Source organism: Pteropus alecto, unplaced genomic scaffold, assembly GCF_000325575.1.
Source record: "Pteropus alecto unplaced genomic scaffold, ASM32557v1 scaffold45, whole genome shotgun sequence".
NCBI classification, from domain to species: domain Eukaryota; kingdom Metazoa; phylum Chordata; class Mammalia; order Chiroptera; family Pteropodidae; genus Pteropus; species Pteropus alecto.
Window position 1 is genome coordinate 14525879 of NW_006442491.1, and position 12629 is coordinate 14538507.

Consider the following 12629-nt stretch of genomic DNA (forward strand, 5'->3'; position numbering starts at 1 on the left):
ATATATAGATATTTGATATATATATAAATGTTGTGTGCCACAGAAATAAGCAAATTTCCTTATTGACTGCATTATAATGAACTCTCACCTGACCCTTAACTATAGGTGGGCATTTTAGTCTTTGTCATTTAGAGAGAGATTCACGGAGAGGACTCTGACACTCTAAAATACAAGTTTCTGATAAACTTTTAGATTATGCCATTGAACTGGGTAAAAGTTTGTAGAACTGATGGTTTCATAAATCTGCCAACAGAAGTTCAATATAAACAAAGATTGGTTATATGGGACTGAATAAACTGATGAAGATGATTATAATTTTTATGGCTTTTCTTTGAAATAGTGCTCATTTAAAAAATTTTTGTTTTCCAGATATAGGGAAATTTGTTTCTCTTAAACGATCTATGACTTAGAGCAATTTGGTAAATTATACCTTTGTAAACAGAATTGAAACCTATGTCTTTTTCTCTCTACCTTATCCCTCCATAATTCAAAAACTCCTACTGGATCAGCGAATATTCTTATTTTCATGGTAATATTGTTCTTTGCATAAATTCAATAAGAATCTGTAATCCTTGTCACAGAACACAATTGGAAACTGGTCATATTACCAAAGCTTTGTCTAGAATGTCATATTTGAGAAAGACATATATAGTTGTGGATACTACCAGACAACTCTAAGGAACTAGGGTTGACTTTGGGAGCCAATAGAACTCTTTGAAAAATCAGCCTGGTACCTTGCTTACAGGGTTCCAAGCAACTTGCCAGGTGAATAATAAAGGTTACTTCCTGGCAAGTACAGGAACTTCAGAATATTTGGGGGACTTTTGAGACGTGAGGAAATAACCCAAACTAAAGGAATTGCAGGCAAAGTCATGGCAAGTCTTTTGGCTTGGCTTTTCTGGCTTTGAGAGACCTTGTAACTTCAATCCCAAGATTCTTTGTGAAAAATTCCAGCAAAGCAAGATTTAAAAGAGCCTATATGATCAATTGCTATCCTTATTGTACTTATATAAATAATCAAGCCAAGTTTATTGACTTATTTTGCAAATAAATTAGTCTTAATTTGGCTATCTTTGGTAAAAATAAGGGTGATTTTAGAAAGAAAAATTCATTCAATAGAACCTATAATATACACCTATGGATATTAAATTCTAGTACATGAAAGAAGCTCTGAAAACGAAGTAAAAGTTACTCTTTGTAAAGGACATTTGCATTTATAAGGGGAGATGTTACTAAGGAGGTGGTACTTGAGGAGATAAGCCATGTGGCTCTCTGATGGAAGGGCATCCCAGACAGAACAAGCAGCATGTGCAAAGTCCCTCAAGTAGGAATGTGCCTGGTATGTTCCAATCCCAGAGGCCTGCGTCATGATTGTCCTTATCAAGACCTGCCTGGACCAGGCACTGTACAATAATCTGACACAGACACTTCAGCACACCCACATCACAAAGATGTTTGTACTGTGGCCACAACCAGCCTTCCCTTGTTCTGAGCCCCACTCAGAACTAGAAGTATTATGGGTTACACAATAAATGGATCAGAGTAGCATACCTACTCTGTTGTATCTTGCTTCCAAAATCCAAAGAAGCTGGCCAAGTCATGTGTCTCAGAGCGGAAGGGTGTGCCGATGTACAGCAGCTTGACTTTTACTTTGCAGGGTATGTTCTGATATGCTCCAGACTGCTGGACCCCAGAAGCTTCCCTGAGGAGATAGGCCGCTGAATTTTTGTAGGGTTTATCTCTAAGCTTATGGTATGGATGACTTGCCAAGGCATCTAGAGTATCCTGTTCACCTACCATCCTATCAGCATGATGTCATCAATGTATAGACCAGAATGTCATCTATGGGATGGTGAGATAGTATACAGTCTTTGTATACTAAGTTGAGACAGCAAATCAGAGTTGTCATAAAACCAAGATAAGACATTGAAGGAATACTGTTCTCCTTGGCAGGTGAAAGCAAACTGCTTCCAGTGTTTTCTCATTATTGGGATAGAGAAAATAACATTGCCAAATTTATAGCCACATACCAAATTCTAGGGGCTATATTGATCTACTCTAATAAAGAGACTATATTTGGAACTGCAGCTGCAATCAGAGTAATTTAAAATATTACATTGCTATTTTTTCTAAGACATCTTATATAATAAAGTGGGTTAAATAGTGTACTCCTTAATCTTCCAGAAGAGTTGGCAGTAATCTCTGTGATTCCTCCAAGAATTCAGCATTGCTTGATCTATCATAATATTTGATCTTCCTATCATAATAGCCCTGACCCATGAATTAGGGAGCCAAGTAGAGATTCTGCAGGTTGATAAGTATGTCTATTCCAGTTATGCATTTAGAAACTCAGATAACTTTAGGGTAGGTTCAGGGACCCATTGGGCCACTGACAGACTTGGGCCCAAACTCCATTTGTTACCTGTTCACAATAGCTCCATCCCGCCCCCACCCCAACTTTGATCTACAGTGATATTCTGAGTTTCCCAAGATTAATGTTAGCTCATAGACAAATCATGAAATTTTTGGTCTTGATTTCTAGTCTCAAATCTATTTACATATGAATTTTAAATGTCTTATTTTATTGCTTTATTGTCTAATATTTTCAGTTTTTGGAATTTGTTAAGGTTTATTTTATGGTTAACATTTGCAATTTCCATGAGTATTTGAAAAGGTGTATTCTGTTTTCAGGATGCAGACTGGTATTTATCAGTTAGATCCACTTCATTAATTATGTTATCCACATCTTCTATAATCTTAGTTTTTGTTCGCTTGACTACCATGAACTGAGAGAAGTGAACCAGTTTTCTATCAATGTGTTTCTGTTTCCTAGTATCTCCTGTAGTTTCTGCTTTCTAATGCTATTTGGTTCATAGCCATAATTATAATGAATTGCTCCTCCTAGCAAAATATCTGTTTAATCAGCTTTGCCTGATTTCAGTCTCTTTTTATATTAAGATCACACCCTTACTTCTTTTCGTTTGCATTTCCCTTGTACACCTTTATATATACTTAAAAAAATTTTTTTTTAAACTTTCCCTCACTTTGTTTTAGGTGTTTCTTACATATAAGAGTTTGTGATCTCATCTTAAAGTCTTTGTTTCAGTAAGTGAGCTCAGCCCATTTGCATTTATTATTTGGTGTAGGTTTACGTCTGTCACAAATATGTTAGGCTCTTATTTTAAAAACTTTTCATGTTGTAATTTTTCTTGCTTTGCTTTATGTATTTCTGTTCTAAAATTTGTACTTGGGATTTGTTTTAATCACGTATGGTAAGTTGACAAAGGCAGAAAGACAAGTACCTTTAAAAAAATTTATTACTTACATCTCCTGAGAGAAGGGGCACACCACGCCACAAAGGGCCACATGGGGACATACCAAGGTCTACCAGGAGGCTGGAAAGTAGTGAAGCCTAGGCTTTTATTGCTATAGCAGTAGAAAGTCGTTAGGTGGGGACATCCCCTATTGGGCAGGAAATGAAACATAGACGTTGGAGTTTGTGGTTGGAGTATTTACGTCCACAAAGCTGGATCACAGGGGAGACGTAAACAACTTTGGTCATTAGTCTGGCCTATGATTAAATGGATGCCAAACAGACAACACAGAATCATAGAAAACACAGAAGCATTTCTTCTGATGATTTAGGTTTATATCTTATTTTCTATAATTTTATGTAATAGCCTTAACCTTGGACCTTTTAAACAATATGTTTTCTCCTTTGAACAATAAATTAGTAAATTTCCTCTTCTCTCATGTCTATCACTTTATTTTGCTATTATCTCTGTTGGCTTTTGTGAAATATGCTTTTAATTCCATTAATAGACTTCTATCAGCTGTAAATAACTTTTAACCCTCACCTCAGCCTTTAAAGACATCATATTTACACTACTATCTACCTTTTCCCTCCTCTAAAAATCAGGACTTAATATTTACATTCTGTTCTATCCTCACTTTTGTTTAAATTTTGGTCCTAGAGTTTATTCAACCATTCTCTAAGAACGGTTCACACTTTCTGAGTTCTTGTATGTTAGGAAGTATTTGTTGGCTTTATATGGTACCAGTACCATTTGAACTCTCAACATGTTGGAAAGTCTGGCTTTATTGGTCTTGCCTTTCTGAAGTAGAACCCGGAAAACTCCCTAGCATTTGATGAAAGGGGCATATAACCAAGCCTTCTTCAATCAGATGTTTCTGGATAAGAATTCTGAGTTCAGCAATTTAAGGAAGCTTTTGTTGCTCTTTTGGTGTGGGTGGGAACATTCTTTCACCTTTCTGTCTGGGCAGTGGTTTGTTTCCCAGTGTTCTTGGTACAGAAGTGGCACTGATGGGTCATGGAAGCAGCAGCACTTTCCTCTAGTGTCCAGTGTGCTAGTATGATGGTTTTAGCAAATGCTCCTTGAAGTTTATCCTCTTGGTTTACCAGCCTTCTAACAATTGTGAGCTAAACAAAATTCTTTAAAAAAAAAAATTATTTTTTTTACCTGCTTTTGACATCAAGCCAGTTTCTACTGTTTACAACCAAGAGTCTGCAAACTGCAGCTCATGGGCCAAATATGACCCACTACCTATAATTGTTTTTTTTCTTTTTAATTAAGAATATTAAGAATTCTTCACATGTGAAAATTTCATGAAATTCAAAATTCAGTGTCCAGAAATAAGGTTTAACTGGAACACAGCCACACTCATTTATGTATTCTATGGTTGCTACAATGTTAGAGTTACGTATTTGTGAGAGGCCAAATGGCCCAGAAAGCCTAAAATCTTTTATATCTGGCCCTTTACAGAAAAAGTTGGACTTCCTGTTTGCAACTAAGAAACTTGACTAACATCTGGGTATGAAATTCTTTAAAAATTTTGTAGGCATTGCTCCTTTAGTCAAGAATATTGCTTTGGAGGAATTTGAAGACAGATTTTTTTTCTCCTTCCGAGTGGCTTGTGTGACTGCTCATTTAACACCTCTTTTACATCTTGTACTCCAGCAAGGTCCAGAAAAGCTGCCGCCACCAATCTGTATGCCATATTCACAATTTCAAATATTCAAATATGCGATTTTACTTTTTGCTCCAAACAATGTGCAAAGTATGCTTTGAGAAATACACTTCGTTGATTCCTTCTAAAATCTTTAGTCACAGGCATCATCTCTGCTTTCTCCTTTATGAAACTGCCTGGTTCATCTTGATAGCTTTTGGCAGCTCTTCCTAGTGTGTTAGGGTTTAGGGTTTTGTTTCTTAGTTCACAGGAGATGGACTATATATTTGTTTGTTTCCTTATTGCTTTTGATCAGCTTCCCAAGAGAGAAGGGGGTGAATGCCTCTATCTCATTACCAGAAACTCTTGTTTTTTTCTCTACCACTCTGTGTCCTCATTTGTATTAAATGAGCAGTCACACGGATAAGCCACTTTGAAGGAGAAAAAAAATCTGTCCTCAAATTCCTCCAAAGCAATATTCTTGACTAAAACAAGGAGCAATGCCTACAAAATTTTTAAAGAAAGAATTTTATACCCAGATGTTAGTAAGGTTTCTTAGTCACAAATCACCAATTTTATGTGTATCTACTTCATAAGGGATATGTGGTCAAAACCCATTCTACCTGCTAGGGCAGTGAGTAAAGCGAAGTCTTTGTCTTTACATAGCTGGACAAGAGATAGTGGTTTGGGCCAGAATAGTGGAACTGGAAGTAATAAAAATTGATCAGATTCCAAATAGTGCTAAAAGGATTTGTTTTCATGGACTGATAAAGGAATAAGAGAAAGAAAGGGTAAAGATAATGCCAACATTTTTGGTGTGAGAAACCAGCATGATAGAGTTATTAAACGCTAAAATTTCATAATACCATGGGGAAAAAAGGAGATCCAAATAGCTTCTTAAGAGTAAAAAAAGATCACATACCAAGACTAAACATCAAAATGGCTTTGGATTTCTAAACAGCAACACTGAAAACTAAAAACAATAGAGCAAAATCTAAAATTCTGAAGGAAAGTGATTTTCAAACTAAAATTCTATGTCCAAACTATCAATCCAGGAGTGAGAGTGGAAGTTGCCTTATGAACTCTTTCTCAGGAAGCTACTTAGAAGATGGGTTCCGCCAAGAGTAAACCAAGAAAGAAGACATAGGAGCCAGGAAATGGGAGAGAAAATGAAAAGTCCCAAGATGACAGCTGCGTAGTTTTGACTGGAAAAGACCAGAGAATTCTGAGAGAGGTTTCCAAGAAGTTAAAGTGGACTATCTGATTTGTTTGTATGTTCTGAGAGGAGACTTAGATTTGCGGTTGGAGTCTTGGGGTCAAATTAGTGGTAAATACATAGAAAATGAAGTAGCTGGAAAAAAATTTAATTCTAAAGAAAATAACAAGTTGTACAAGAAAGGAAATAATATTCAACCCATAATAATGTAAAAGCTAAATATAGATTTAACTAAAAATTGTGATTTATAACTAAATTGGAAAGAAATGGGAAATGTGTAGATATGTATGTAAAAGGGTTTAAGAGAACAGCAGTAGTACCTTTAGTAAGAAGTTAATAATTTTTAAAATTGAAAAATTAAGAATTAGCAGTGCTAGCATGTCCTTTAGAAAAAATGGAGGTAAACAGGAAAACTGTTGAAATTAAGCAGTAAATTAGGGAATATAGAAGTGTGGAAGTATAGATCTTAATATAAGCCTTGCACAGCTATTTATTTAAAATAGGTACATGTCTACCTTTAGTAATAAAAAACAATACATCTTAAAAAATTTCAGTAGCTACAATGTTCAGGTAAATATGTCAATATAAAATATTACTAAATGTTTTTGGAATTGAAAGTTGGTTTCAATTTATTTCTGAAACATCTAAATTCATTTTTTTTTTTTTTGATGTGAGAACTGCTTAAACATTAAAATGTAACTTTGTGAATGCTTCCTCAGATGGACATTTGGTATGCAAAACTATGAAATATAAGAAGACAGGTCAAAAACAAAACTGTAAGTAATTTATGTCATTCAGATAAACAGATATAAACAGTTTATTTTTAACCTTTAGAAGTAAAAATTAACAAATGACTATTACTTTTTATATTAGTTCGATACTCTTTTCCTATTACATTATTTTTGGGATGTCATTTTTCAGAAAACAGTATTTTTTCTGCACAGTCTTAATTCTTGAGATGGCTTTAAACTGCTAATAAACCTAGGAGGTCCCAGCTTTGTAGTCCTTTTACACAGTTTGAAGCTGGTAAACCTTTGGGCCTTTTTTCAAAAGGTAACCTTGCTCGTTTAGTGATGCAATAAAATTTTCAAAATCAGCAACCTGGAAGAAAACATCAAAAGAGTTAGCCCACTAATTAATGTAAAAAACTATGATGTTAAAAATTAATCTCTCAAACAGTAACACACAATTGTAAAGACAAAAAATGTTTTTTAAAAAGCTCTGCACAGCTAATTTCATAGCTTAAAAAACAAGCTTATATTTTTAAATACTCCAAAAATGCCTATTTCATTCTCTTAATCTAAATCTTTTGATATTTAAAAGTTCTATTATACATTATTAAAGACCTGCTGGCATTATTATAAAAATATTTATTATGTATTTGGTTTATCATACCTGAATGTTTAGCTCTTTGGCAATCTGCCGAAGTTGATGAAATTGAAATAAATTATTGTAAGTTCTTTCAGCAATGTTGTTGAGAGCAGAAATAAATCTTTTTGCTGTTGACCTGTTGCTCATTCCAGAACCGTGTTGGGATCGCTCAAAATCTAGGTTCCCAAATTCATCAGAGTAAGTTCCAAGCATACTTAATAGGAGGGGAAGAAAAACAAAGTTACCCAATGTGGCGTGCCTGTAGAAATTTTTATTCCAGGCCTCCAGATTATAAGAAAAATGTGGAAGTAGTCATGAGGCCTCACATAGCAAAGACAGTATTTATTGAAATTCACTATGGGATGGACTGGGGATAAAAATATTTTGGATACAGTTATCACTCTTAAGAAACTTCTAAATTTGAAAACAAATGCATAAAAATAGAAAGTGGAGAGACTGTAACATAAATACCTGGAACATTTTTTTTGATCCATGAAAAAGAGAAATTCTAAACATACTAAATTTAGACTTTACTGGGTAAAGATGTGTTCCCAGCTCCCGGTGTGGCATCTGGCAAATAAAAAGTGCTTACAATATTCTGAGAATGAACTAGAAGGGTTCCGCTGACTTGCAGTAATGACTGTTAGATATTAAAAGATACACCTATTACCTCCAGTTCTCTGCTGCGTCCTCTTATTTTTACAGTATCATTAAAGAAAGAAATGCACACTTGACAATAAATTTTAGCCAAAAATCTGAAAACACTAGTTAGATACAATTAGCTATCCTCTCTAATGCAGCCCTGTTGCTGATTCCTTACCTGAACTCTCTGCCTATATTGAGACAGATATAATCTCACAGCCAGGCTCATAGGCAAAGATGTTATTTAATCAGAAATTAATCAAATATAAATTGGTCACTTAAGTAGTGGGCTTACAGTGGTGAACAAAACAGGTACAATTACCACCCTTAAGGAGCTCATAGGAACGAGTTTAAAGGGTTACTAAAAACACAGGTTCATTTTGTTCCCTAAATAGATGAGAGCCCATAAAAGAGAATGAACTGTACAAATAGGAATGTGTGTCATTCAAATAAGACTGTATAAATGATAAAACAATAAGATAGATGAGTATGTGTTTCCCCTGAAAGATAGTATAATCTTATTTAAGACTTTTATGATAAACCTTTCTACCATATAATTTATCGTATGCTTATTTCTCATACAGTTGTCAAAAATGCTTTAGGCTACTACATTAATTATAATAGCTAACATTTTACCTTAACTATATTTATTTACCATATGCTATCCTATTTAGTCCTCCCAAGCAATCCTATGACTATTTTTATTCCCATTTTACAGATGAAGAAACAATATTCTAGTAAGGTTAAGTTACTTGCCAAAGGTTGAGTGGCATACTTGAGATTTGAATCTGAGCTATACTGTTTCAGATTTAAAGAAAGATAAGTAAAATATTTGAGCCACTTTCCTGAAATGGAACTCACAATGATCTCTCATATTTGAAGGTAGCTCTGTTCTCTTCTGTGTCCTAGTATATTTTCAATTTTAAGAGAAAGTTTATGTGAACTGTTGCTAATAAACATATGTTTTATAGCTATGTGCTCTGATAATTATGATGAACTATATCACAGTTTAGATTTTTATTTAGGCTTCTGTTTCCCAGTTAAAATTTAATTTTACAGGTTCAAAACCAAATGAAGAGCAAATGTTTAAAAGCTGAAGAAATGGAAACTCTGAAATGGAAGAGTAAATGAATGAAAGATGATTACTAAGATCAACTTCATCATCAATGCAGTACATTTACTGAGGGCCTACTATGCACTAGGCATGATTCTGGGTCTCAGGAATTTATACCGGTAAATGTGACAGATAAGTCCCCTCTGCTCACAGAGTGTAGAGTAAGGACAGAAAGCATGTTAAGAATAACATAATTCACAATCTAGTCTCAGTGTGTTTAACTAGGTCTTAATCTCTACCACGGCAATTATGCCATGCAATTCCAATCATTTGGAATGAAACTACTATCTTTTATCTGAAAATTTTCATAAAAGCCAGTAAAAAACATTCAATTTAAGGAAACAAGCTGGTAATCTCTATCTCAAGACAATTCAAGGAAACAAACTAGTAATCTCAAATGGGTGCCGTTTTCATTTAAAAATGAGACCTCTTTTTTTCAGAAGCCCAGAATTAAACTGACAGTCTGAAAACTAAATCACATTTACCAGCAAGGCTACTTCGAGAAGCTGTAGAAAACAAGTACAAAGTTCCATACAGGAATGTCCAAGAGTTCTTCTTAGATGGAAAAGAACATACAAACACTGACTGGCATGATTATTCAGACATGCAGAACTAATTGTAAATGAACAATATGGCATTTTTATTGGAAAGGTAAAGCACAATTTACCTTGCTTAAGTGTAATGCTCAGATATGAGAAATAATCCATGGTGTCCACAGATCAGTGGATTTATTGTGGAGAAGCACCAGATGGCTGCTTCAGGAAAAGTCTGGGGTCTGAGGCCTAGGGAAATTGAGTAAGGGTAAAGCCTCAAAGAGAAGTAAATAAGAGAGAGGGTGATCGGGGTAGTTTGACCTTTCATTTGTTTGACAGCCAACATTCTACGAAGTAGAAATACATGACATTTTCAATCAAACCAGGCACCAGAAGACCCAAAGGACAAGAGATCATTAAAAGGAAAAGGAAACCAGAAGTGGCAATCTTAGCCCCACCCCCAAAGGTGGAGTATTTAAACACAGGATGCACAGAAAGAAACACATTCTAGATTGTAAACAAAAAGTCAGCAACTTGTCATTAAATAAGAACTTGCTATTGCGTGGTCCTTGTTTTTTATTAAGAAAAAAAAAAGAATCCAAATTTTCTGGAATTTTGGTTAGGTTGAGTGTGTTATTTTTCGAGTGAAAAAAGGATCACTGATCACTGTTAGGGCAGTTTCATATTTCTTATTGGTCTGGTCTCCTACCAGAAGTCAAGAAGGCAACTAGAATTTGTGGCCATTCTTTTATTTCATATACTAGCACACTGAGCAGCATGTTGTATGAGAAAGTCTAGTAATTCCTAGACTATCTGGTTGCTTATAAATGGCAACTGGAGGGTCTCCAACATAATGAAGTCAACTGGAGGAGGAAAGAAGTTAGCTTGGTAAAATTTTCGCCTCAAACCCTAGTACTGAATCACATAAAAGAGATAACTGATGGTTCAACACTGTGATACTAAACCAATAGGGTATTTAGACATAGAAGGTAGTATGTTAGGAACTGGCTGAAAGGGTTGATAGTCATTAATTGTTAATGATTTTACTCATTGTAAGGCAGTTCTTTGGCATCAGTAATAAAAATATAAGAGCTGTCAATTCTAGAGTCTTTAAATCTTTCAAAAACCTCAAATGTAACCTCACTGTTGCTGACAAATTCTGACACTTTGAATTAAAGAGAAAGGCTCTCCTTTGTCCATAGGCTGCTTGCAAAGGTAAGAAACAAATTACACCTTAATGCTTAGACCTTCAGGGTGTAGCATGGGTGCCCTTCTCCCCATACAGCATACTTCTAGAGGCAGCAGAGGGAAAAGAGTGGCCTCCAATGACAGGTCAGTACCAGCTGGGAATGAAGAGACAACCAGTTAAAGTCTCTCCCTGTGAGGAAGGGGAAAAAGGATCTGTAGGGTTAGAGCTACTAGAAAATTTAGATGGAGAGCACTGAAGACTAGACTCAAGATTCTTTGAAAAGGGTAATAATTTTGGAAACTTCTAACCTATAATGTGAGATTTGCCAGTTTTGAAGGCTTCAGTGTGTTATATGAGCCAGAGAAAGGAGGATCTGCTCAGTCTCAATAATATCAAAGCTAGCACTAGAAGTCATACAGTGTCCAATAATTACTGAATGTCCACTAAGGTGCCAGAACCATATTTGTCACTTTATATAGCTTCGTTGCATGATATCTCAGAGCACAATCCTTTGTGTGTGTTTCACACAAAAGGAGATTGAGAAGCAAGAGTATAACTTGCCAGGGCAGCTCCAGGTCAGACTCTAATGCCTGTGCTCTTCCAACTATGCTGTGCCATTTTTACTCAGAGCCCGAGGAACAACTAGGTAAAGTCACCTGCTTCTGACTCTGATTAAGCCCAGAATAGGAGCTCTTAGGAAAACAAAAACTCCATTTACTTTTAAATAGAAATTACTTAACAAAATAACAAAATTATTTCATCTTTACTATATTTTTTTTGCCTTGGAAAAGTAGATTCCTAATAGATTTATATTTTAATTGCTGTGACAGCATATTGAAAAGAACTAATTTCTAAATTATAATACATCCACACAATGGAATACTAGGCAGTTGTAAAAAATAACAGCTCTTTTGGCACTGATATGGAATGATCTCCAAGATCTGCATTTTAAATGACAAAAGCAAGGTATAGAATGTATATGGCATGCTACTATGTCTTTATAAAAGGGGAAAAAGAATACACAGATACAGAGTTCTGATGGGTATTTTATATCTGAAAGTCACACAAAAGATATCTGTTGCCAGCCACTGGGGCAAGAGGAAAAAGAACTAGGTGGCTAATAAACAGGGTACACTTTTTGAACTTTGGAATTTTGAAGCATATGAATGTGTGAACCTATTAAAAATATTTTTTAACTGAAAGAAAAACCTACCTAAAATAATTAGCTTTCACTTTTACTGGTTGAAAAAATGTCTAAGGTAGACATGTATGATCAGTTAAAATATAAATTTTTTTTCTTTTCTACCAAATGATGTAAAATACAAAGGACACAGTTTAGAAATATTTGTCAAAATCCAAATGTATTTATCTACGCTTGAACCCAGAAATATCATTTCTGAGAATTTCTCATACAGGTATACACTTACCCACATATGAAGTATCTTAAAGAGAGTACTCAATTGTAGCATTGTTTGTAATGGCAAAAGAATGGAAAATGTTCATGTATCTAGCAATGGGGGACTGGTTAAACTATGGTGTATCTAAACAATACATTACTATGTAACTGTAAAAAAGGAGGAAGTTACTATGTCATAA

General features: G+C 34.9%; 1 protein-coding gene across 12 annotated transcripts in view; it reads right to left on the bottom strand.

Annotated features, from left to right (window-relative positions):
- Positions 1–6972: 6972 nt before the first annotated feature.
- MCM8 (minichromosome maintenance 8 homologous recombination repair factor) overlaps positions 6973–12629 on the bottom strand; it is a 30813-nt gene continuing 25156 nt past the window's right edge. For 11 of the 12 annotated variants that reach the window (XM_015597277.2, XM_025039770.1, XM_015597275.2 and 8 more), the window contains 2 exons: positions 7580–7769; positions 6973–7285 (listed from right to left, as the gene is read on the bottom strand). In XM_015597277.2, coding sequence (XP_015452763.1) covers positions 7193–7285; positions 7580–7769 — 283 coding nt within the window. In that variant the 3' untranslated portion in view covers positions 6973–7192. Of the gene's footprint in view, positions 7286–7579; positions 7770–12629 lie in introns of those variants that run through there. The other variant, XM_025039772.1, reaches the window with a different exon arrangement.